This window comes from Coregonus lavaretus, assembly GCF_964263955.1.
Source record: "Coregonus lavaretus genome assembly, chromosome: 18".
Lineage (NCBI taxonomy): Eukaryota > Metazoa > Chordata > Actinopteri > Salmoniformes > Salmonidae > Coregonus > Coregonus lavaretus.
The window spans coordinates 18,524,850-18,552,310 of record NC_140005.1 but is presented as its reverse complement, the minus strand read 5'-3'; the positions used below and the strand labels follow the sequence as shown (position 1 = coordinate 18,552,310).

Sequence of the window (27,461 nt, the reverse complement as noted above, 5' to 3'; positions counted from 1 at the left end):
TCAGCTCTCCGGTGTCAGATCGTCTGCAAAGCTCACACCCGGAACCTGTTTGCTCGCGCTTCTGGCTCACCCTGGTTTTGTGACCCCGGACCTGCCTGTTTTTTGGATACTCTTCTGCCATTACGACTCCTGACTACTCTTCAATCCCGGTAACTCTGACCAGCCTTCTGCCTTGCTACTACGTATTTTGGATTTCCCTTGAACTGTACTGCTGCCTGGTTTCATTCCGCCCTGTTGTGTCTGTGTCTCCCCCCCCCAGGACTTCTGGACCACCCACCACCGGCTTCATAGGACGCATCGCTGCCACTGGGGGGGGCACAGACCCAGCGCATTGGACGGGATCCCTGTTACCCCTGGAGCCTTCATTCACTCCCTACTTCCCTTTTCCCTTAAGTTTAATAAACTTTCTGGTGTGACGCAATTGTGGTCCTCTGGTCGTCTGTCTGAACCGTGACAGGTCCTGGCGCTTGCTGGACTTTCCTGGGCGCCCTGATTCCTTTTTCAAAACAATTGAACCTCTCTCCTTGAAGTTCTTGATGATCCGATAAATGGTTGATTTAGGTGCAATTTTACTAGGAACAATATCCTTGCCTGTGAAGCCCTTTTTGTGCAAAGCAATGATGACGGCACGTGTTTCCTTGCAGGTAACCATGGTTAAGAGGAAGAACAATGATTTTAAGCACCACCCTCCTTTTAAAGCTTCCAGTCTGTTATTCTAACTCAATCAGCATGACAGAGTGATCTCCAGCCTTGTCCTCGTCAACACTCTCACCTGTGTTAACGAGAGAATCACTGACATGATGGCAGCTGGTCCTTTTGTGACAGGGCTAAAATGCAGTGGAAATGTTTTTTGGGATTAAGTTCATTTTCATGGCAAAGAGGGACTTTGCAATTAATTGCAATTCATCTGATCACTCTTCATGACATTCTGGAGTATATGCAAATTGTCATCATCAAAACTGAGGCAGCAGACTTTGTGAAAATTTGTATTTGTGTCATTCTCAAAACTTTTGACCACGACTGTACACTGCCAACCTACATAGTGAGTAGAGTAGGCCTAAATTACCATAACATTTACACGAACAGTCTCCTGCAGAAGATCTGTCAATCCTAATCCAAACAGGAGGGGACGAAAACAACATAACGTATGTACAGTACATGTTCATTGTCCTGAAGCATTTAGTAGATAACAAGCTAATAAAAAGCATTAAGCTATTCCAACTTTGATGTGCACCAAGGGGGAGCTGAGGCCATTAGCCCAAAGACAGAGGCCGAGGAGAGGTACTGATGGGCAGCATGATACAGGTTGACATTATTTTATTAATTACCTACTTGGACAATTTACATACCCAGCACTTTAATGGTCTGGCTCTGCACTGAACACTTAAACTGACATCAATCACGGATTAATTTATACTATTCCAGGTATTCCTTAAAGAGGTAGGGTTTCAAGTGTCTCCGGAAGGTGATCAGTGACTCCGCTGTCCTGGCGTCGTGGGGGAGCTTGTTCCACCATTGGGGTGCCAGAGCAGCAAATAGCTTTGACTGGGCTGAGCGGGAACTGTGCTTCCGTAGAGGTAGGGGAGCTAGCAGGCCAGAGGTGGATGAACGTAGTGCCCTGGGTGTAGGGTCTGATCAGAGCCTGAAGGTAAGGAGGTGCCGTTCCCCTCACAGCTCTGTAGGCAAGCACCATGGTCTTGTAGTAGATGCGTAAGTCTTAAGGGTCTACACACACAGTCCAGGGCTAGTGCAGTAAGAAAAGCATTGAGTCAGTCCCCTGATGTGAATATTCAGTGGACTGACACAAACATAGTGAAGAAAAACAACACCAATGTAGCTCACAGAGCTGGACGTTTCTGACTACGCTCCTTTACCCAAAGGAATATTGCCATAGGGTGTTGCATCCAAATAAGGTTTATCAATCACTTCAGTTCTGAGCACCACCTTATTGAAGAATGTATTCTGGACATAGACAGTGGCTTTCCCAGTCTGGACGTCAGAGCAGGCCTGAACTCAGAGTGGTGAGTCTGGGGCTGGATGACAGATGGCTGGGGATGGCTGGGCCAGAATCAGGTTGCAGCCCAGAGACTCAGACTGGGGAAGCAGACACACACACTTTGCTATAAGGTCCCCTAGTCACAGAACCACAGGTCCACTGCCAGTCCCATAACCTCTAACCTGGTCACAGGGCCACAGCCAGTCCTATAACCTCTAACCTGGTCACATGGCCACAGCCAGTCCCATAACCTCTAACCTGGTCACAGGGCCACAGCCAGTCCCATAACCTCTAACCTGGTCACAGGGCCACAGCCAGTCCTATAACCTCTAACCTGGTCACAGGGCCACAGCCAGTCCCATAACCCCTAGGACAGCCTAAACCCATTCCTGACTCATTTGCCTACTTTGCCTCCATTTCCTGAAATGTTCCAGTGAATTTTTGGGCTGGATCTCAACTCATGTTGGTTGGTGTGCTGTCCACTGACCTGTCACCAGTGCCATGAGGGAGGGTAAATAACCATAGGTCAGTGGGTCTGGGACTCATGCTATGTGACCACAGAGCTCTGGTCTTGTGACAATAATGACGACAGAGGTCTAGAGTGTTTTCATATAACTTCCACCTACACACATGTCCCACGGGGAGCCAGTATGAAAAATGGATGCACTCACTCACTAATTTTTTTTTTTTTTCCAATTTTTCTGGATAAGAGCGTCTGCTAAATGAAAAAAAAAAAAAAGACATACTGTAATGAGTGCCACTCTTCTACAGCATTTCTCGACTGTTGCTTCCCCACCTACTCACATTTGCTGTAATTTGTATTTGTATTTAAGGCAGCAGCAACTCTTCCTGGGGTCCAGCAAAAATAAGGCAGTTATACAATTTAAAAAAAACATTACAATACATTCACATCAGATTTCATAACACATTAAGTGTGTGCCCTCATGCCTCTACTCTACTACCACATATCTACAACACAAAATCCATGTGTACGTGTGTGTATAGTGCGTATGTTATCGTGAGTGTGTATGCATGTGTCTGTGCCTATGTTTGTGTTGTTTCACAGTCCCCACTGTTCCATAAGGTTTATTTTTATCGTTTTAAAAAAATCTAATTTTACTGCTTGCATGAGTTACTTGATGTGGAATAGAGTTCCATGTAGTCATGGCTCTATGTAGTACTGTGAGCCTCCCATAGTCTGTTCTGGACTTTGGGACTGTGAAGAGACCTCTGGTGTTATGTCTTGTGGGGTATGCATGGGTGTCTGAGCTGTGTGCCAGTAGTTCAAACAGACAGCTTGGTGAATTCAACATGTCAATACCTCTCACAAATACAGGTAGTGATGAAGTCAATCTCCCCTCCACTTTGAGCCAGGAGAGATTGACATGCATATTATTAATGTTAGCTCTCTGTGTACATCCAATGGCCAGCCGTGCTCCCCTCTTTGTGGCACCTGACCACACGACTGAACAGTAGTCCAGGTGCGACAAAACTAGGGCCTGTACAACCTGCCTTGTTGATAGAGCTGTTAAGAAGGCAGAGCAGCACTTTATTATAGACAGACTTCTCCCCATCTTAGCTACTATTGTATCAATATGTTTTGACCATGACAGTTTACAATCCAGGGTTACTCCAAGCAGTTTAGTCACCTCAACTTGCTAAATTTCCACATTATTCATTACAAGGTTGTGGTTTAGGTTTAGGGTTTAGTGAATAATTTGTCCCACATAGAATGCTTTTAGTTTTTTTAAACATTTAGGACTAACTTATTCCTTGCCACCCATTCTGAAACTAACTGCAGCCCTTTGTTAAGTGTTGCAGTCATTTCAGTCGCTGTAGTAGCTGACGTGTATAGTGTTGAGTCATCCGCATACATAGACACACTGGCTTTACTCAAAGCCAGTGGCATGTGGTTAATACATTTTGATATTTTTTTATTAATGTATGAAATGCTTACTTACAAGCCCTTAACCAAAAATGCAGTAAAAAGTGTTAAGTAAAAAATAGATAAGTAAAAAATACAAAAATAATTAAAGAACAGCAGTAAAATAAAATGACAGTAGGGAGGCTACAGTGAGGGGAAAAAGTATTTGATCCCCTGCTGATTTTGTAAGTTTGCCCACTGACAAAGAAATGATAAGTCTATAATTTTAATGGTAGGTTTATTTGAACAGTGAGAGACAGAATAACAACAACAAAATCCAGAAAAACACATGTCAAAAATGTTATAAATTGATTTGCATTTTCATGAGGGAAATAAGTATTTGACCCCCTCTCAATCAGAAAGATTTCTGGCTCCCAGGTGTCTTTTATACAGGTAACAAGCTGAGATTAGGAGCACACTCTTAAAGGGGGTGCTCCTACTCTCAGCTTGTTACCTGTATAAAAGACACCTGTCCACAGAAGCAATCAATCAATCAGATTCCAAACTCTCCACCATGGCCAAGACCAAAGAGCTCTCCAAGGATGTCAGGGACAAGATTGTAGACCTACACAAGGCTGGAATGGTCTACAAGACCATCGCCAAGCAGCTTGGTGAGAAGGTGACAACAGTTGGTGCGATTATTCGCAAATGGAAGAAACACAAAATAACTGTCAATCTCCCTCGGCCTGGGGCTCCATGCAAGATCTCACCTCATGGAGTTGCAATGATCATGAGAACGGTGAGGAATCAGCCCAGAACTACACGGGAGGATCTTGTCAATGATCTCAATGCAGTTTGGACCATAGTCACCAAGAAAACAATTGGTAACACACTACGCCGACAAGGACTGAAATCCTGCAGCGCCCGCAAGGTCCACATGCTCAAGAAAGCACATATACAGGCCCATCTGAAGTTTGCCAATGAACATCTGAATGATTCAGAGGAGAACTGGGTGAAAGTGTTGTGGTCAGATGAGACCAAAATCGAGCTCTTTGGCATCAACTCAACTCGCTGTGTTTGGAGGAGGAGGAATGCTGCCTATGACACCAAGAACACCATCCCCACCGTCAAACATGGAGGTGGAAACATTATGCTTTGGAGGGGGGTTTCTGCTAAAGGGACAGGACAACTTCACCGCATCAAAGGGACGATGGACGGGGCCATGTACCGTCAAATCTTGGGTGAGAACCTCCTTCCCTCAGCCAGGGCATTGAAAATGGGTCGTGGATGGGTATTCCAGCATGACAATGACCCAAAACACACGGCCAAGGCAACAAAGGAGTGGCTCAAGAAGAAGCACATTAAGATCCTGGAGTGGCCTAGCCAGTCTCCAGACCTTAATCCCATAGAAAATCTGTGGAGGGAGCTGAAGGTTCGAGTTGCCAAACGTCAGCCTTGAAACGTTAATGACTTGGAGAAGATCTGCAAAGAGGAGTGGAACAAAATCCCTCCTGAGATGTGTACAAACTACAAGAAACGTCTGACCTCTGTGATTGCCAACAAGGGTTTTGCCACCAAGTACTAAGTCATGTTTTGCAGAGGGGTCAAATACTTATTTCCCTCATTAAAATGCAAATCAATTTATAACATTTTTGACATGCGTTTTTCTGGATTATTTTGTTGTTATTCTGTCTCTCACTGTTCAAATAAACCTACCATTAAAGTTATAGACTGATCATGTCTTTGTCAGTGGGAAACGTACAAAATCAGCAGGGGATCAAATACTTTTTTCCCTCACTGTATATACAGAGGATACCGGTACAGAGTCAATGTGTGGAGGCACCGGTTAGTCGAGGTAATTGAGGTAATATGTACATGTGGGTAGAGTTAATGTGACTATGCATAAATAATAAACAGAGTAGCAGCAGTGTAAAATAGGGGGTTGGGGGGGGGGGGGGGGGGGGCAATGCAAATAGTCTGGTTATCCATGATTAGCTGTTCAGGAGTCTTATGGCTTGGGGGTAGAAGCTGTTAAGAAGCCTTCTGGACTTAGACTTCACGCTCCGGTACCGTTTGCCATGCCATGCGGTAGCAGAGAGAACAGTCTATGACTAGGGTAGCTGGAGTCTTTGACAATTTTTAGGGCCTTCTTCTGACACCGCCTGGTATAGAGGTCCTGGATGGCAGGAAGGTTGGCCCTAGTGATGTACTGGGCCGTACGCACTACCCTCTCTGAGTGCCTTGCGGTCGTTGGCCGAGCAGTTGCCATACCAGGCGGTGATGCAACCAGTCACGATGCTCTCGATGGTGCAGCTGTATAACTTTTTGAGGATCTGAGGGCCTAGACAGCTGCCCTGGGGAATTCCTGATCCTACCTGGATTATGTTGGAGAGGCTTCCATTAAAGAACGCCCTCTGTGTTCTGTTAGACAGGTAACTCTTTATCTCAATTTGTAGTACGTTTGCCAATCGGTTATGCAGCCAGACTTATTTGCCATTCCTTTTGCCTCATCCCTCTCTACCATACAATTTAACAATTCCTCATCAATCCACGGGGATTCAACAGTTTTTACAGTCATTTTCTTAATGGGTGGAAGCTTATTAGTAACTGGGATAAGCAATTTCATTAATGTGTCAAGTGCAGCATCTGGTTGCTCTTCATTACACACCACGGACCAATAAATATTATTTACATCAACAACATAGGAATCACTTCAAAACTTATTGTATGACCTTATACACTATATTAGGGCCCAGCCTTTGGAACTTTAGTTTTCCTAGATATGGCCAATATATTGTGATCACTACATCCGATGGATTCGGATACTGCTTTAAAGCAAATTTCTGCAGCATTAGTAAAGATGTGATCAATACATGTTGATGATTTCATACCTGTGCTGTTTGTAACTACCCTGGTAGGTAGACGGATAACCTGAACCAGGTTGCAGGCACTAGTTACAGTTTGAAGCTTTCTCTTGAGTGGGCAGCCTGATGAAAGCCAGTCAATATTTAAAATCATCCAGAAAATATACCTCTCTGTTGATATCACATACATTATCAAGAATTTCACACATTATCCAGATACTGACTGTTTGCACTTGCTGGTCTATAGCAGCTTCCCACCAGAAGGGGCTTTAGGTGAGGCAGATGAACCTGTAGCCATATTACTTGAACAGTATTTAACATGAGATCCTCTCTAAGCTTTACAGGAATGTGGTTCTGAATATAAAAACGGCCACACCTCCACCTTTGGCATTTCTGTCTTATAACCATGTATTGCTACCACTGTATCATCAATTTCTTCTTGGGCAGATGGTCAGGGGGCTGGAACATAATGACAAATAATTTGTAGACTGTAAATTGACAGCAAGAAGCCCACACAGATATAATTTTATAACCCTGACCTAAAGCGTCTAAATCTGGTGTGAGCCCGTTATGTGAACTACTGCAACGACCTCGTTATTAACTGATCAGCCCACTTGTAGACAAAGGGCAGATACTGTGTAGTCAGTGTGTGCCTACTCTAAAGTCTGTAGTGTCAGCTGCAGTGGCCTAGCCAAAGCCTGCTCCCTCTTGGCAGTGGGGGCAAAGTGAGGATGTGATGTGGAGAACAGGCAAGGGCTAGGCTGGGAGAAAGCAGTCATTATGTTCACTGCCCATCTGGGTGTGAAGGCAGGCGAGTGTTTTATGGGAGGCAGGCAGGGTTTATCAAGTTGAACAAAGGTGGTATTCAAAGCATGACTTAGCAAACACGCAGCGTCATGCAGGCTAGCCACCCTCTGTCCTCTGCTTTTATGTCCGACTGTGGCATCTCCTCTGATGGTTGACTTTGAATGTGATGCGTCTGGCTGAGCAGAATCGGTCTGTTTTGCAATAGATACGTGAGTGAGATAATCAAAGAGAAAGGCATTGATTGTTCCGCCAATAGGTTGTTCAAAACATGAACTGAATAAGTTATATTTTCAGGGACAGACATTAGGCTGGTTATTGAACTGAATGTTTACATGTGGTGAATTATGGTGAATTATAAGGCAGATGTAAAGGTATGCCATGACATTATGTGGAGTAGAATACAGGTTCTCAGTCTGCACCTCATCCTACTCTGGTCTACACACAACACACACCCACCCACAACACCCACCCACAGTACCCACACACAGTACCCACACACAGTACTCACACACACACAATAGTGCAACAGCGCAATCTGTTGTGGCGGGTGTCTCAGTGGCACCAGACACAAAGAGAACGGGGAGGTAGTGGGTTGGCGGGTTACTGCAGTGGTGGAGTGGGGGATGCTGGGTTCGGGAAGAACAAAAGACACCCCCTCCAGCCACCCATTACTGCTCTAGCAGGCTCCGCTACACGGGGGATGATCCCCCAGCCACCCTTGGAAACAAATCAAATTACATTTTATTGGTCTTGTACACAAATTTTGCAGATGATATCGCAGGTGCAGCGAAATGCTTAAAAATTCCCCAAAGTTATTTTTGGTTGTAGGTAATAATGCAAGAAACGTTCTCAGCAAATAATGTAAGAAATAACACAGAAAAATGTTAAATACTGTAAAGTTGGCTAAGAGCTAGAAACAGGGTGACCATGTCTGTAGGCGCCGTCTTGTCTCGGTCAAAGGGGTCACATACCGTACCACGGTGACAGTAAGGTAATCCCCACAGCATAGCCAGATCAAAACAATAACACACTGGAGACACGTCAACCAGGCCCCGACATGGGGTCTTAGTTTGATGGATGGGGAGCCTGTAGTCTAGTTTCTCATCTTTCCATGGAGAGCTGAGGCAATTGGAGCTAGTAGCTTGCTGCCTTTAGTGAGGAATCTGAAGTCGTACAGGGATGAATTCATTAAGTGGGATATTGAAGGCAGAGATTCTTTATTCTTAGCCCATCTGTCAAACAGCATTAAAAGTGTGTCACAAAGCCTGGTGGTGTTACTAATGGCTTTGTCCCTGCAGCCATCCAGTTACATACACAGCTCTGTGCTGTCTGGGGCTGGTGCTTATTATATGGTTGATTGATTTTCGTAACTCAAACTAATGATATGGACTTGCCACTGCAAATAGGGCCATTGCAGTTCACAGCACAAGATGTCATCATACAAATGTATACAAATTGAAGTGTGTGAGTACAAAGACACAGCACAGAATCAAGAGCCCGACAACAGGCACATGCCCTCCCTTGAGAACAGAAGAAAACAAACCTGTGCACACCTTTGAAACCTTCTATGAGCTTATTCCATGAGTTTGAACTCAGTTTGTTAAAGTTCTCACTCAACAGTCAATACAGGAGAAAGACTGAGCAGCCTACTGTGTCAATAACATACAGAGGACATTGCATACACCTGCAATACCAGCATGCCAATAAGCACATGACACATACAGCATGTTCTGCACCTCACACCAGTAACAGTGTGTGTGTGTGTGTGTGTGTGTGTGTGTGTGTGTGTGTGTGTGTGTGTGTGTGTGTGTGTGTGTGTGTGTGTGTGTGTGTGTGTTTGTGTGCAAATAAGAAGCCAAACGCAGTGAAACATGATAATATAGGGGACTGATTGAGGATGCCTGGGTAGCTCTCTGACAGAGTTGAGTGTAGGCCTGCTGACACCGTTTAGCCTAGATCTCACACAGAGACCAGTAGACCCATGTCCACACCTCAGCCCTGGGATAATCTTCCTCTGTCCTGCCCTGCTAGACTGACATCTATTGACAAAGTGAGAAGAACACTCCCTGTGATGATACCAGTATGATAATATTTTTTCCATGCCAAAAATGAAAACACGAAGCAGACCAAACTCTTTGGTCCTTTAAAAACATGCTATATGTAACATAGTGTGCTATAGTTTGGAAATAAATGTGACTCTAGATGACAACATGATGTTTGTTTCCAACATCAGGGCTGTTTTCCTAAAGAAGTTAAATCCACTTCTTGTGTGGTTTCCTTGCCACAATATTAACGAGTATCGCGATACTGGTATCGTTCTGGCCCTACCCCTCACAGACTCCATTCCCACTGAAAGGACCAAACTGCTCCTCTCCTCTCTTAACCACTCTTCCTGATCCAGAGACTCCCAGCCAGCCCTGCCATGAGCAAATGTTACTGGAGAGCTGCTTGTTTATATTGGAAACTGGAGCTGCCGTTTCAGTCAGGTGAGGAAACAAGGTGGGGGACTTTAACCTCCAAAAACTCATTAATACAATACACAGCAAGAATTCTGCCATCTCTGTGTGTTGCCTTCAACACTGGTGAAAAACTATTTAACTGGGTCTATTTAATCCTTAACAACATGCTTTCTTTTTCTATTTGAGGTGAATTCAGGAAGTAGGCAGGCAGGTAGAATCAGCACTAGGGCTGGGAATTGCCAGGGAACTCACAATAAGATATTATCACGATACTTAGGTGCCGATACGATACGCATTGCGATTCTCACGATTCTATACGTATTGCAATTAAATACTGTGATTTTATTGCGATTCGATGTTCCAAACATATTGCTCACCATATGTCTGCTGCAGAGGGACAAGAGAAGAAATTGGCTCCCTATTTAAAAAGAAGATGGAGAACAAGCTATGAAAGAAAAATACTGGAGTTTTGGTGCAAGTAAATAAACTAGCGCAAAAATAATATATATTTTTTTTATTGTCAAAACTATACCATATATCGTCAAATATAATATCCCGATATGTAACTGTATCATTTCTTTCCCCCCCACCACTAATCAGCACCATGGAAACTGTGTTGACCCCTCCCCTCAGTAAAATGCAGAGTTGAGTAAACAGGTTGAATGCTGTAACCACAGAGACAGATCTGATCCATGTCTATGGCTGGAAATGTCACTAGACATCAGACAGGGCATCATCATCATTCAGAACAGAAAGGTACAGCAACTTACTTCAAAAATAAAGAGGATAGAGTCCAGCTCCTCCCTCTGAGATTTGTTCCCTGAAAGAGAGAAGAGACAATTTAAATTTCACTCCGTGACAAGAGTCACTGACTCAAAGCCACAAGTGGGTCGAACACATTTCAAATGTTGCTTGTTAGGGAGAGGTAGATGCAGAAACGTTGTAATGGTTTAGTTGGGGCAGCAGGTAACCTGGCGGCTAGGAGCGTTGGGCCAATAATCGAAAAGTTGCTGGATCTAATGCCTGAGCCGACAATGTAAAATCTGTCCTTCTGCCCTTGAGCAAGGCAATTAACCCGAATTGTTCCAGGGTCACCGTCAATAATGGCTGATCCCCTGGCGGTGACCCCACTCTACGAGGGTGTCTCAGGGGAAGTGGGAGATGCAAAAAACACATTTCCATTTCACACCTCACACCTGTACAGGTTACCCACTTGTACACACAGTGAAACGGTACCCCCTAATTATTTTATTCATATAGACAGTCAGTTTCATCCATAAAATACATTCCAACATTGGGGTTTGGAAACTGCCACTTCTCCTAAGTCCAGCATCTGCATCTGCTTTTCATTCAGATCACTTTTACATTTTTTACATTTTAGTCATTTAGCAGACACTCTTATCCAGAGCGACTTACAGTTAGTGAGTGCATAATTATTATTTTTTTTCATACTGGTCCACCGTGGGAAACGAACACACAACCCTGGCATTGCAAACGCCATGCTCTACCAACAGAGCTACACGGGACTTTTGTAAGTCTTAATTGATCACAACACTGGGGATGTGAGTTCTGTCTTACAATGAAGTGAGAAACATTGACTTGGATAAGAACTGAGAACCAGGCTAGTAGGAAATAGACTCCACGGTACTTCATCATTCCAAAACACTGACAGTCGTGTGACTTTCATGAGTGTGTACTGTACACCCTTCTCTGTGTGTGTGTGTGTAGACCTGAGTTCACCTCCTCCTGAGGTCATCATCAAAGTAGAGTATAGCCTACTCTACCTAGGGTTTAAAGCTGTGAGGAGTTGTCATCACTCTCCATGATGTCATCATAACAGTGCTTTAAAGAGTAGTGAGAATGGGGAAAGTGGAGGGGGTTGATTATTGAAGGCCCTATGATGGAGCATGCATTAGACATGGAGGTTGTCAGCCAGGACTCACAGTGAGTGCTGGAAGGGGACTTGGGGAGAGGATTACATTACACAGCCCATGCATTAACAAACAGACAGACAGCAGGGGGGAGAGAAGCCCTGTCCAGAAACAACCCCTGGCTGTGCCCTACCCCCTAAGCACTTGTGTAGATCTGAAAGAATAGGATAGGTAGGCTATAAGCAATATGGTAGTACTGAAGTGTAGCTCCACCTTTCCCTCTGATAGGTAAATACACTCCATATTGCTCTGGGTTTGATAATGGGCAAGATCAAGCTCTTTTTCGTTCTCCTCTCCTCCCCCGCTCTAAATGTGTTTACCTAGAGTACATGTCTCTGTCTCTGACAGAAATCCTGAACTAAATCAATTTATTCACTGAAGGAGGAGTGGTGTGTCAGAGTGGAGTGTGGCTGGTATTGACAAGACTGTTCTGAGAAGGAGAGGGCTCTGGGAAATGTGAGACTACTGTGATGCACTTTCTAGGTTCTCCTATTAGGCCCTGCCCCCAGCAATACTATTTCCACGCTTTCTACTCTGCCACAATCCATTGTGTAGACATAGTCCTATCTTTTATAGCAGTGACAGAAGATTTCAAAATATATGAAATTAACGACACTAAACCCTAAAATAATGATATTCCTATTGTTCCCACCGTGGCCTGAGGTGGTGTTAAATTCATTTGATAATGTAGTGCATAATCTCTGGGGTTTTACACCTCATCTTTTTCCCCTCGGAATGGTCCCAAATCAGTGAACATTCTTTGGTTGCACACTTAAATCATTTCACCAGTAGCGGTGCATGGGTAAAATCACTGGGGAAGCTAAGCCAGGGAAAAAAAGCCATATTACAACCAGTGTGTTGTGATAATTGCATTGTTTGCTCTATAACCTGTTAGTTCATATGCCTTTCCAACGTGATATATAGGCCTAAGGCCGAGACAATAAGAAGACACAGTGGCAGAATAAATTAAACCACAGCTTTGTTTCATCACAAAACCGGAGAGCAACATCTGTCCGGTGAAGTCCACAAAATATATTGCATGGCCTACAGCATTGCCTACAGCATGGCCTACAGCATGGTCAAGCAAGTTAATGTTTGACATTTTCAGACTATTAAACTATTGATTTAGAAGGAGAGTTACCGCAAGTCACAAAGAAAACAGGCGCTGCTTCCACTAAGAACCATTTCAACATCATCTTATCACCTATGCATCTAATACAGTGACAACTAAAAGATAACAAAAACGATTTTGTCCAATCAACGTAAGTTAAATATGATGTGGCAGTCCATGGTACTGATTTCTTTGTGTGTGTGTGTGTGTGTGTGTGTAACTAAAATTTAAAAAACATGTCGACTCACCCAACTTGTAGAGAAACGCCAGCAATGGCATCCTTCTCTTTCATGTTGCCTAAACGGTCTATGACTCTGTCATACAGTAGCCTAGCTTTTTGTTGTCCTGGGCTACCTGGCTAAAATGCTTGCTTGCTAGCCTAACTTCCTTTCATTGCAACGATGCGCCAGGCCTACTACATCTAGCTACATGTTGAACTTCCATCCTATCAGGCCAGGGGCACAATGTATACATTTATGGTTGAATCAGAATTGCCGTTATAATCTTTGGCCAGTACGGAGAATTAAGTAAAACCACAAGTCCAAATCCCTATCTCCATCCATGGCAAATTTAGGAATGGTCCGATTTTAGCTAGCTAGCTAGCTAGCCAGCCACCGGAGGACAATAACGCAACGAGATGCAACAATTCAATTTTTTGCTGTCAATGACGTTTGGATTCTGGTGATGTGATTGGTGTGAAGGCAAATCGGCTTCCCTTGCCACTTTTTTTTTTGGTGCGCCAGGACCATTCACAGTTGAGCTCACTCAATTTACGCTATTTTTTTATCAAGGGATGCCAAATGCTCGCTGGCTTCCCTTGCATTCAATGCTATGGGCGGCAACAATGTCACACTCTTTTTAACCAGAGGGCATCAGATAGTTGGGCTACACATACTGAGACAGAGGGGCGCTGTTTCTCCAGTGATATACATTCAGCCTCTTGCGAATTGAAGGAAATGTATGAAACACAGAGACGAAAGATGTTATTTTTTGAACATATTTTTTCCGTAGTAAATTTTTTTGGGAAGACTGGCTTCCCTTAGCATCCATGAATATACACGCCACTGCATTTCACTGCTGCAATGTAATACTAGATCTGATTTTATGTTAATCTAATTGGCTTTGAACAGCTAAGGGAAGTCGTTGGAATGAAAACTACAACCCCTGCAGGATTGAACAAGCTGAAAAAGCCATTACCCAGCTAATTAATTATACACTACTACTGGGGGTGGTTACTGGGGTAGTAGCCATGGGCACCGTTTTAAACAGACTCACAGGCAGCACACTCTTACTTTCTTTCATCTTTTTTAAAAATATATATCTTTACTTTTTGTATATTTTTTTATTTTTGGGGGGGGGGGTAGATCAGCTTTAATATTGCAAATAGATTGTAACTTCCATCACTTCCAATACCCCATGTTCTTTTCTCTCTCGCATATATATATATATATATATATATATATATATATATATATATATATATATATATATATATATATATATATATATATATATATATATATATATACATACACACACACACACAGTGGGGGAAAAAAGTATTTAGTCAGCCACCAATTGTGCAAGTTCTCCCACTTAAAAAGATGAGAGAGGCCTGTAATTTTCATCATAGGTACACGTCAACTATGACAGACAAAATGAGGAGAAAAAAAATCCAGAAAATCACATTGTAGGATTTTTAATGAATTTATTTGCAAATTATGGTGGACAATAAGTATTTGGTCACCTACAAACAAGCAAGATTTCTGGCTCTCACAGACCTGTAACTTCTTCTTTAAGAGGCTCCTCTGTCCTCCACTCGTTACCCGTATTAATGGCACCCGTTTGAACTTGTTATCAGTATAAAAGACACCTGTCCACAACCTCAAACAGTCACACTCCAAACTCCACTATGGCCAAGACCAAAGAGCTGTCAAAGGACACCAGAAAATTGTAGACCTGCACCAGGCTGGGAAGACTGAATCTGCAATAGGTAAGCAGCTTGGTTTGAAGAAATCAACTGTGGGAGCAATTATTAGGAAATGGAAGACATACAAGACCACTGATAATCTCCCTCGATCTGGGGCTCCATGCAAGATCTCACCCCGTGGGGTCAAAATGATCACAAGAACGGTGAGCAAAAATCCCAGAACCACACGGGGGGACCTAGTGAATGACCTGCAGAGAGCTGGGACCAAAGTAACAAAGCCTACCATCAGTAACACACTACGCCGCCAGGGACTCAAATCCTGCAGTGCCAGACGTGTCCCCCTGCTTAAGCCAGTACATGTCCAGGCCCGTCTGAAGTTTGCTAGAGTGCATTTGGATGATCCAGAAGAGGATTGGGAGAATGTCATATGGTCAGATGAAACCAAAATAGAACATTTTGGTAAAAACTCAACTCGTCGTGTTTGGAGGACAAAGAATGCTGAGTTGCATCCAAAGAACACCATACCTACTGTGAAGCATGGGGGTGGAAACATCATGCTTTGGGGCTGTTTTTCTGCAAAGGGACCAGGACGACTGATCCGTGTAAAGGAAAGAATGAATGGGGCCATGTATCGTGAGATTTTGAGTGAAAACCTCCTTCCATCAGCAAGGGCATTGAAGATGAAACGTGGCTGGGTCTTTCAGCATGACAATGATCCCAAACACACCGCCCGGGACCACCCATACGTAAAAATGTATGCACACATGACTGTAAGTCGCTTTGGATAAAAGCGTCTGCTAAATGGCATATTATATTTTATTATTATCTCTTAACACCATCCATATTGGATTTTTCTATTTGCCATACATTTTTAAACTGTACTGTGATGTTTCACAAAAGTTCTGAACCCTTCTATTCTCATTGTTTCTACAGATTGTAAATTGAAAATGAAAATTTTTGCTAAAAGTATTGATATATTATTGATCAATTGACTATGACTTTTCAGATCACCCAGTAGTGCTATCTGCAGGGTTAGCTCCAGGTAAATATTGCAATCCTTCAGCCATTCCTGGACCTGTGACCAAAAACAAGCTACAAATGGACAGTACCAAAACAAATGATCTAATGATTCAGTCTCTTCACAGAAAAATCTGCAGAGCTGGGAAGATTGTATCCCCCATTTAAATAATGTTCTAATGGTAGCAAGAATTTTGTATAATAATTTTAATAGAAAAATTCTTACGTTTTGAATCAGGCGTCGTTTTGCATATAAGTTCATAAACACTATGCCATGGAATCGGTACGTCAAAAATCTCTTCCCAACTATTTTGCAATCTATATGGGACAGCTGTCAATTCTTTTGTCCTTAAATTAAACTGGAATACTTTTTTATTTATCACAATTTTCTTTAACCAAAGGATCATAAGCACACTCTACATACCTTTTTGCTTTAAGTTACTTTCCAGTGTAATGAAATTTTCATAGAAGATAAAATAAATCTGAGAACAGTTGCTTTCGAAGAAGGTCTTCAATTCACTCTTCTCAAAGATATCTGCAAAGGAAACAGACAGAAACACACAGTCAGATCAATTTCAACTCCCAGACAAACAAAACAAAAGGATTGTTGTTTGGTGAAACAACTGGGAAAAATGTAAAATGGCTGCCATTACAGTCTTATAGGAAACATTTGCATTGAAAAGGAAAACTAAATTCCAGTGAGCCAATTATCCATAATTCTTCATGTCTCAATCAAACATATGGTGTCATACATAATCATATAGCTTAAGCATCCTTGGTGGTAACTCAATGGACGTGAGGATTTCCATAACAGCACACCAAGGACTTTGTGAGGAAAAACTATAATTAGCCTAACATGTTATAAAGAAAGCAGTTAAATCAATGGATGAAGATGATGCTGTCTGTTTAAATGGTGCAGATCATTCAACTGTGGTTCTCAGCAGATCTGAGAGGGAGGGATGCACACGGCTGAATGGAGAATGGAATCCCCAGGAGCCTCACTGATGAGCAGGGAGATAGTGAGGTACAGGGGAGGGCAGAGACATAGAATTAGAATGTAGGCCTATCTCTATGGGGAGAGGAGCGCCATTACCCATTATGTCAATGGGACTTCATTCGCGCAAGCCGTGTCCAATTCCAGCATCTAGAACAACCTTACTATTATAATTATTATAATTATAATTATTATATAGGAGTCTTCTCTCCAATCCTTTGCATAACACATTGTTTCAAAGATGGGTTATTTTCTGGTTGTTTTTTGATTAGTTAAAAGTGCTGACCTGCGTACTTGCATGCTAATGCTGGCCCTGTTTCCTCTAGCATAACCTGGGGGTCAACATGCCTTGGCCTGGCCTTGAACCTAGTGCACTCTCCATCTCCATAACAGATCATCCCACATCATTACCACGACAGCTCTGATCTGATTGAATCTGAATATTGAACAAGGACTGGTATTGGAACAGTCATCACAAGCGTCTCCAAAAGAGTGGAATTGCAGCACCACATGCAATACAATATGTGCAACGCAAGGCTAAATATAAACCATAACAATAACAATGCCGTCAGAAGATATAGCAAAATGAATAGGACATGTAGTCATTGACAAGGTTAGAAATAATGATTTTTAATTGAAATAATAATTGTGTCCTTCAAACTTTGCTTTTGTCAAAGAATCCTCAATTTCCAGCAATTACAGCCTTGCAGATCTTTGGCATTCTAGTTGTCAATTTGTTGAGGTAATCTGAAGAGATTTCACCCCATGCTTCCTGAAGCCCCTTCCACAAGTTGGATTGGCTTGATGGGCACTTCTTACGTACCATACGGTCAAGCTGCTCCCACAACAGCTCAATAGGGTTGAGATCCGGTGACTGTACTCCATTCTAGACAGAATACCAGCTGACTGCTTCTTCCCTAAATAGTTATTGCATAGTTTGGAGCTGTGCTTTGGGTCATTGTCCTGTTGTAGGAGGAAATTGGCTCAAATCAAGTGCCGTCCACAGGGTATGGCATGGCGTTGCAATAATGGAGTGATAGCCTTCCTTCTTCAAGATCCCTTTTACCCTGTACAAATGTCCCACTTTACCACCACCAAAGCACCCCCAGACCATCACATTGCCCCCACCATGCTTGACAGATGGCATCAAGCACTCCTCCAGCATCTGTTCATTTGGTCTGCGTCTCACAAATGTTCTTCTTTGTGATCCGAACACATCAAACTTCGATTCGTCTGTCCATAACACTTTTTTCCAATCTTCCTCTGTCCAGTGTCAGTGTTCTTTTGCCCATCTTAATCTTTTCTTTTTATTGGGAAGTCTGAGATATGGCTTTTTCTTTGTAACTCTGCCTAGAAGATCAGCATCCCGGTGTCGCCTCTTCACTGTTGATGTTGAGACTGGTGTTTTGCGGGTACTATTTATTGAAGCTGCCAGTTGAGGACCTGTGAGGCGTCTGTTTCTCAAACTAGACACTCTAATGTATTTGTCCCCTTGCTCAGTTGTGCACCAGGGATTCCTACTCCTCTTTCTATTCTGGTTAGAGCCAGTTTGCGCTGTTCTGTGTAAGGAGTAGTACACAGCGTTGTACGAGATCTTCAGTTTCTTGGCAATTTCTCGCATGGAATAGCCTTTATTTCTCAGAACAAGAATAGACTGACGAGTTTGAGAAGAAAGTTATTTGTTTCTGGACATTTTGAGCCTGTAATCGAACCCACAATTGCTGATGCTCCAGATACTCAACTAGTCTCAAGAAGGCCAGTTTTATTGCTTCTTTAAATCAGCACAACAGTTGTGCTAACATAATTGCAAAAGGGTTTTCTAATGATCAATTAGCCTTTTGAAATGATAAACTTGGATTAGCAAACACAACGTGCCATTGGAACACAGGACAGATGGTTGCTGATAATGGGCCTCTGTACACCTATGTAGATATTCCATTAAAAATCAGCCGTTTCCAGCTACAATAGACATTTACAACATTAACAATGTCTACACTGTATTTCTGATCAATTTGATGTTATTTTAATGGACAAAAAAATTGCTTTTCTTTCGAAAACAAGGACATTTCTAAGTGACCCCAAACTTTTGAACGGTAGTGTATGTTGTGAAATTGTTAGATATTACTTGTTAGATATTACTGCACTGTCTGAGCTAGAAGCACAAGCAATAACATCTGCTAAACACGTGTATGTGACAAATAAAATTTGATTTGAACTAGTGCAAAAATACTATTGCGATAGTCAAAACTATACGATACATAATCAAAAATAATATCCCAATATGTAATTGTATCGATTTTTTCCCCCATCAATACATAATACCCTTTCCTGCACACGTTCACTGGCACACTAAGCACTTTTGAAATGTTTTGATTCATTGAGTGCATGATCTGTGATGGGAGTGATGAGTGAGCTTGTGTACTGTGTGTTTCTCTCTCTCTAATGGAGAAGCTTCTCAGACTGAGCAGATGGCTCTCATAAGCACTTTGTGACATCTGCCGATTTTATTGATTGAATTTGACTGATCCAGCCCAGTCTCATTGAGTAGACTACAAAACGGCCCTTCTAGTCTGCCACCAAAAATTGGCCACCAAAAATGGACTTTTCAGTGTGTGTGGGGTAGGTGTGTGTGTGTCAGCTTGTAACAAGCCTCCACTGCACTGGGCTTGTTTAATACAAGCCAAGCCCCTGCCTCTCTCCCTGCAACACTTCATCCCTAGACCTCTCGCTCTATATCTCAATCTCCCAGAGGCAACACTTCATTATATCTTCTTTCTCTAACACCTGTTGATAGTATCTGCCATGCTGGTGTTGGTGCAGACGGTCACTGAGCTAATCACACACTCCTTTTAGTTCACACCACCGTCACACTTAAAACACACACACACCCTCAGCCCATCAATATAAAACTCACTGTCTCAAATCAAATCAAATTTTATTGGTCACATGCGCCGAATACAACAGGTGCAGACATTACAGTGAAATGCTTACTTACAGCCCTTAACCAACAGTGCATTTATTTTTAACAAAGAAAGTACAAATAAAACAACAACTAAAAAAATGTTGAGAAAAAAAGAGCAGAAGTAAAATAAAATAACAGTAGGGAGGCTATATATACAGGGGGGTACCGGCTAGTTGAGGTAGTATGTACATGTGGGTAGAGTTAAAGTCACTATGCATCTGCCTTACAAAACAACAAATCAGGGCCAGATCTAGGAGTCACAGCCCCAGTCATGAGCCAGACAAATTGTTGGGCATTTTAACTAGCCTAGCTCTTCAAGCTACTGTTCACCTGAACAGCTTACAGGCCTAATAACCTGGGCCCAGATTCACTAAACACTTCTTATGCAAAAACTTAAGAAGATTCTTAAGAAAAATAAGAAAAGAAGTTCATAGGGTAGTTCGTAAGTGCAATTCCTCAACAATATCTTAAGATTGAATGATTTTCTTATGAACTTCTCAAATATCTTCTTACAAAAATATGTTTATTGCTAGGCAACATTTTTTGCTAGCTTGTTATCTAGCTAGCAATGGCAATCATGTTAGCATATTTCTTACTGATATTACTGTTTTAAAACATGTTCTTGGGTTTAAAATAATCAAAACTGAAACCTTCAGATAAAGTTTGTGAGTGAATTAAACATGTTCAATTGCTTTCATTAGCTTTTTCTCTCACTGCCCTGAGTTTAAGACAAGGGTTTAACTATCTTGGAATTAAGAACATTTACAATAACTTTATTTTCAAGAATCTTATTTCTTCTTAATGTTTTGCTTAAGGAGAAACATAAGACATTTCCAATAACCTTTTTGAGGAATAGCACCTTTTCTTAACTTTCTTCTTAAGTCTATAGTTAAGGAAAACATGGCAGTTAAGAAGAAATGTCTTCTTAAGAAGGTTTTGTGAATCTGGGCCCTGGAGTTGAAAATCCAAAGGGCTACTAGGAAGAGTAATCACACACTCTAAAGGGGGCTTTCACACCAAATTGGTTTGGAGTGTTTTTTTCTAACTCTGGTGCATTTTCCCCCTTAGTTTGGTTCGTTTGGACTGGTGTGAACACTATCCGCACTCGGGAGCACACAAAACAACACACGTGGTTCGCTCAAAAAGGGTGGTCTCGGTCCGATTCCATTCGTACCATGGTGCGGTTCGCTGCAGGTGAGAACGCAGTCTGGACCAAACACAGAAAAATAACCAGAGTCGCGTAGTATTATTGATTGTTTGACTGCGAGCATTTAATGAAATGCACACAGTACCATAACTTGATATCTCTGAAACATTCTGAGTATAGAAGCGCATTTATGAGCGCAACCAATGCAGATTAGGGGAGATGGGGGCTATACCAGGGATATACAGTAGTCTACTGTATAGCCAATTCATGTCACAGTTAGAGTGGCTATTATCCCGCATGTTGTTGGAAGACCAAAGCGGAAGTAATATGAATATTGTGGCACACAAGTGATGCTTCATGATAATCATAGATGGATTTAACATGATAATTTTTGTCAAATAAACAAATGACTAGCATGGACACTTGGTTTTGTTTAGGATTTTTTGTTAATTTGACAATGTAAAACCAACCGGACCAAATGAAAAAATATACAGTGTAACAAATAATTGAACTCTGATTTGAACTAGGCCTATAGCTCAAAACTGTGCGTGAAAATGCCCTAACTGTGCACTGCAGACCCCACCAACAGTGAGGAGGTCCAGTGAGGGCAGCAGACAGCACAGAACCAGTACCGAGGGCCCAAGGCCCGGGCGAGACTCTTATCTCAGCCCCTCACATGGTCCACTTTTCAGCACTGCTCATTGTGTTAGAGCGCTTCCTGCCTGCTGCTCAGGAAAACATGTTGGCACATCAGCAGTAACCACCAGCTAACCCGCCAGCCTGCTGGGAGAGGAAAGGACCAGACGACATCCTAAGGGAAGGAGGGAATCAGGAGGGCTTGGGGTTCATGCGTGCTTGTGTGTCTGGTAACAGAGACAGCGTGAAAGAGAAATGAGTGCACACGTGCAAGCGGAGGGTCAGTGGTCAGCTGATAAGGCCATCCCCAGGTCACTTCCTCACATACAATGAGGGAAAAAAGTATTTGATCCCCTGCTGATTTTGTATGTTTGCCCACTGACAAAGACATGATCAGTCTATAATTTTAATGGTAGGTTTATTTGAACAGTAAGATACAGAATAACAACAAAAAAATCCAGAAAAACGCATGTCAAAAATGTTATCAATTGTTTTGCATTTTAAATGAGGGAAATAAGGATTTGACCCCTCTGCAAAACATGACTTAGTACTTGGTGGGAAAACCCTTGTTGGCAATCACAGAGGTCAGACGTTTCTTGTAGTTGGCCACCAGGTTTGCACACATCTCAGGAGGGATTTTGTCCCACTCCTCTTTGCAGATCTTCTCCAAGTCATTAAGGTTTCGAGGCTGACGTTTGGCAACTCGAACCTTCAGCTCCCTCCACAGATTTTCTATGGGATTAAGGTCTGGAGACTGGCTAGGCCACTCCAAGACCTTAATGTGCTTCTTCTTGAGCCACTCCTTTGTTGCCTTGGCCGTGTGTTTTGGGTCATTGTCATGCTGGAATACCCATCCACGACCCATTTTCAATGCCCTGGCTGAGCGAAGGAGGTTCTCACCCAAGATTTGACGGTACATGGCCCCGTCCATCGTCCCTTTGATGCGGTGAAGATGTCCTGTCCCCTTAGCAGAAAAACACCCCCAAAGCATAATATTTCCACCTCCATGTTTGACGGTGGGGATGGTGTTCTTGGGGTCAGAGATTGACAGTTATTTTGTGTTTCTTCCATTTGCGAATAATCACACCAACTGTTGTCACCTTCTCACCAAGCTGCTTGGCGATGGTCTTGTAGCCCATTCCAGCCTTGTGTAGGTCTACAATCTTGTCCCTGACATCCTTGGAGAGCTCTTTGGTCTTGGCCATGGTGGAGAGTTTGGAATCTGATTGATTGATTGCTTCTGTGGACAGGTGTCTTTTATACAGGTAACAAGCTGAGATTAGGAGCACTCCCTTTAAGAGACACCTGGGAACAAGAAATCTTTCTGATTGAGAGGGGGTCAAATACTTATTTCCCTCATTAAAATGCAAATCAATTTATAACATTTTTGACATGCATTTTTCTGGATTTTTTGTTGTTGTTATTCTGTCTCTCACTGTTCAAATAAACCTACCATTAAAGTTATAGACTGATCATTTCTTTGTCAGTGGGCAAACGTACAAAATCAGCAGGGGATCAAATACTTTTTTCCCTCACTGTATTCCTGTTATACAGCTGGGTAAACCCATTTGAATTCAATCACTTTTTGACAGCACCCCTTTTGATTTAAACAAAACCTTTCAGACATATTTGCCCATTGTAGAAGTGCTCAGAAAGTGACTTTTTGGACCTGAATGCCAAAACATTCCTGAGATAAAGGTTCTCAAAGTTGACCCCTTTTGCATACCGCACCATAGCATGAGTCATCCATGTCTTCATCACTGGAAAAAATGAATGGTTGAGGTTGATATAATTTAAAAGCTTACAAACAGGGTTGTCAAATGATTTCAGAATTACTAGATTTCAAAAAATAATTATCATGGAAATGTTTAACCATTAAAGTCAATTATCTAAAAATTGGTAAACTTCTATTCTTTTTATATTCACATATGTTGTAGTTTAGACCCTATTTTACATCATCTGAGGTTTTTGTGTTGTGCCCGCCATCGGTTGAGACACAAGATGCTCTTGAATACAGGGTGGGTGTCATGTTTTGGCTGATAAATGGGAATAAAATAGAAATTGTAATTTTCAAATGGTACCACAACGATGGTTGGAGGTCCAGACATCAGAAAATGTTGACTTGAATATCTGTTTTAAGTTGTACTGTCAATCCTCCATAGGAAACCTATTGAAATCATAGAAAAATAGATAATAGAACAGACATGACCATTTAAGTTGACATTTAACGGTGTGTGAACCATCTTTGTGGTAGTAGTAGTATTAGAAGTTACAATTTCAATTCAATAAACATTTCAAATGGTGTACCAGATATATTGCAGTGGTCTGAAGGGATAGGTCTATTTTATGAATTATATTTATATTATTTAAATGACACCCACCCTGTATTCAAGAGCATGTTGTGTCTCAACCGAAGGCGGGCACAACACAAAAACCTCAAATTATGTTAAATAAGGTCTAAGCTACAAAATATGTGAATATGAAAGAAATAATAATAATAATAATATATATATTATTAAACACGTGTGTGTTTTTAAGATAATTGACATTAAAGGTTAAAACATTTTTTTATATATATACTTTTTTAAAATTTTTAAATAATTTGACAACCCTGTTTGTAAGCTTTAAATTATATCAAACTCAACCATGTATCTTTTTCCAGTGATGAAGACATGGATGTCTCATGGTAGGGTGGGGTGTGCAAAACTTTGTCAACTTTGAGCACCTTCATCTCCTGAATGTTTTGGCATTCAGGTCCAAAAAGTAACTTTCTGACCACATCTTCCAAAACGAAAGGAGTGCTGTCAAAAAGTGATTGAATTCCAATGGCTTTACCCAGCTGTCAGCTGACCAGTTAACCTATTCTTCCTTGGACAACAAGCTACCCATACATAGTGGTTTAATACATGAGGAGTTGTACATATGCAATAACAAACACTCAACGGGCCTCTCAGTTCTCCTGTCTCTGTACCGATGGACACAGAACCGGTTCTGCAGGCCCTGGGAATGCAGGAGGCTGGTATTGTATCCTATCCTTTACACAAAACACAACACCTGTGTCCATCCTGTGCTCTGACACCACTCCACTCCTACAGGATCAACACAGAGCTGAGCTGCTTGCCTGGGGAAACAGGAGGGGGAATCTGAAAAACACCAGCTATAAAGCTGTCGTCATCTTCACACAGCGCTGTTATGGAAGATAGATATGTGAGGAGAGATGTTTTGTTTTTTCACTGTTGACTGGAACAGGAGGAGGAAACGCTGTTCTGATCATGCTGCTTCCTGCTATTAATTCTCAGAGAGCTCTCTCTCTGTTTGTGGAAGTGAGCGAGTGCCAACATTTCACTGATCCCGACACACAAGCACCTCTCTCAGTACAGTGGAGGAGGGTGTGTGTGTGTGTTTAAGGGAGTCCGGCCAAGATCAACAGCAGAGAACAGACCCAGGGTCAATTTCTATTCCAAACAGTTACATTTGTAATTCCACTCTGCCAATCACTAATCCACCTCGGCAGTCCGAACACAGAGCTAATGCCTTGTATCTTAAATGATAATAAGCCACAACAGTACTATTGAGTCACTCATTTAAGTATGGCCAACAACCAGAATGGGCCATATCCCAAAGAAGGACATTTCACCGTATATGTCCATTAGTATGTTATGAACATGTATGTTATGAACATTTCCTCCCAATACCCCATAATGACAAAGAAAAAACAGGTTTTTAGAAACTGAAATATTAAATTGACATAAGTATTCAGACCCTTTACTCAGTACTTTGTTGAAGCACCTTTGGCAGCGATTACAGCCTTGAGCCTTCTTGGGTATGATGCTACAAGCTTGGCACACTTGTATTTGGGGAGTTTCTCCCATTCTTCTCTGCAGATCCTCTCAAGCGCTGTCAGGTTGGAAGGGGAGGGTCGCTGCACAGCTATTTCCAGGTCTCTCCAGAGATGTTCGATCGGGTTCAAGTCCGGGCTCTGGCTGGGCCACTCAAGGACATTCAGAGACTTGTCACGAAGCCACTCCTGCGTTGTCTTGGCTTAGGGTCGTTGTCCTGTTGGAAGGTGAACCTTCGCCCCAGTCTGAGGTCCAGTGCGCTCTGGAGCAGGTTTTCATCTGTACTTTGCTCCGTTCATCTTTCCCTCGATCCTGACTACTCTCCCAGTCCCTGCCGCTGAAAAACATCCCCACAGCATGATGCTGCCACCACCACCATGCTTCACCGTAGGGATGGTTCCAGGTTTCCTCCAGATGTGACGCTTGGCATTCAGGCCAAATAGTTAATTATTGGTTTCATCAGACCAGATAATCTTATTTCTCATTGTCTGAGAGTCCTTTAGGTGCATTTTGCAAAACTCCAAGCGGGCTGTCATGTGCCTTTTACTGAGGAGTGGCTTCCGTCTGGCCACGCTGCCATAAAGGCCTGATTGGTGGAATGCTGCAGAGATGATTGTCCTTCTAAAAGGTTCTCCCATCTCCACAGAGGAACTCTGGAGCTCTGTCAGAGTGACCATTAGGTTCTTGGTCACCTTCTTGACCAAGGCCCTTCTCCCCTGATTGCTCAGTTTAGCCGGGCGGCCAACTCTAGGAAGAGTCTTGGTGATTCCAGACTTCTTCCATTTAAGAATGATGGAGGCCACTGTGTTTTTGGGGACCTTCAATGCTGCAGACATTTTTTGGTACCCTTCTCCAGATGTGTCGACACAATCCTGTCTCGGAGCACTACGGACAAGTCCTTTGACCTCATAGCTTGGTTTTTGCTCTGACATGCACTGTCATGCACTGTCAACTGTGGGACCTTATATAGACAGATTTGTGCCTTTCCAAATCATCCCCCCAAAAATGTTTTTATACATTAGCAAACATTTCTAAAAGCCTGTTTTTGCTTTGTCATTATTGGGTATTGTGTGTAGATTGATGAGGGGTCTGAATACTTTCCGAGTGCACTGTATCTACCTCAATTACCTAGTACCACTGCATATCGACTCGGTACTGGACTCGGTACCGAGTATATAGCCAGGTTATCGTTACTCATTGTGTATTTATTATTACGTATTATTACTTGACTATTATTTATTTATTTTATTTCTCTTTGCATTGTTGGGAAGGGCCCGTAAGTAAGCATTTCACTGTTAGTCTACACCTGTTGTTTACGACGCATGTGACCAATACAATTTGATTTGATCTGACTCAGAAGACTACATTGGGCTGGCAAGAGCCAACGTGTATAGTCTGAGTCCAAGGTCATGGAGCACATGAAGTTCTGCCAGACCAGCTGCCATTGCCCAACACAAGACGAGGTTCACCAGCTGAAGAACATTCAGGACCCTGCCTGGAACATTAAGCCAATACAACATCCATATTCAGTTAAGACTGATGTTGTATTATAACACAGAATGCCTTGTATGCTCACAACTGCATACTGTGCCTTCAGAAAGTATCCACACACCTTGACCTTTCCCACATTTTGTTGTGTTACAGCCTGAATATAAAATTGATTAAATTGAGATGTTGTGTCACTGATCTACACACAATAACCCATAATGTCAAATTGGAATTATGTTTTGAGACATTTTTTACAAATTAATAAAAAATGAAAACCTGAAATGTCTTGAGTCAATAAGTTTCAACCCCTTTGTTAAGGTAAGCCTAAATAATTTCAGGAGTAAAAATGTGCTTAACAAGTCAGGTAAGTTGCATTGACTAACTCTGGGTGCAATAATGGTGTTTAACATGATTTT

The 27,461-nt window shown here is 42.3% G+C and overlaps 1 protein-coding gene across 4 annotated transcripts in view; it reads right to left on the bottom strand.

Annotated features, from left to right (window-relative positions):
- LOC311145863 (ral GTPase-activating protein subunit alpha-2-like) overlaps positions 1-27,461 on the bottom strand; it is a 174,127-nt gene that overhangs the window by 120,910 nt on the left and 25,756 nt on the right. For all 4 annotated transcript variants that reach the window (XM_084182207.1, XM_084182209.1, XM_084182208.1 and 1 more), the window contains exons 2-3: positions 16,404-16,514; positions 10,761-10,810 (exon numbers count right to left, since the gene is read on the bottom strand). In XM_084182207.1, coding sequence (XP_084038333.1) covers positions 10,761-10,810; positions 16,404-16,514 — 161 coding nt within the window. The remainder of the gene's footprint in view (positions 1-10,760; positions 10,811-16,403; positions 16,515-27,461) is intronic.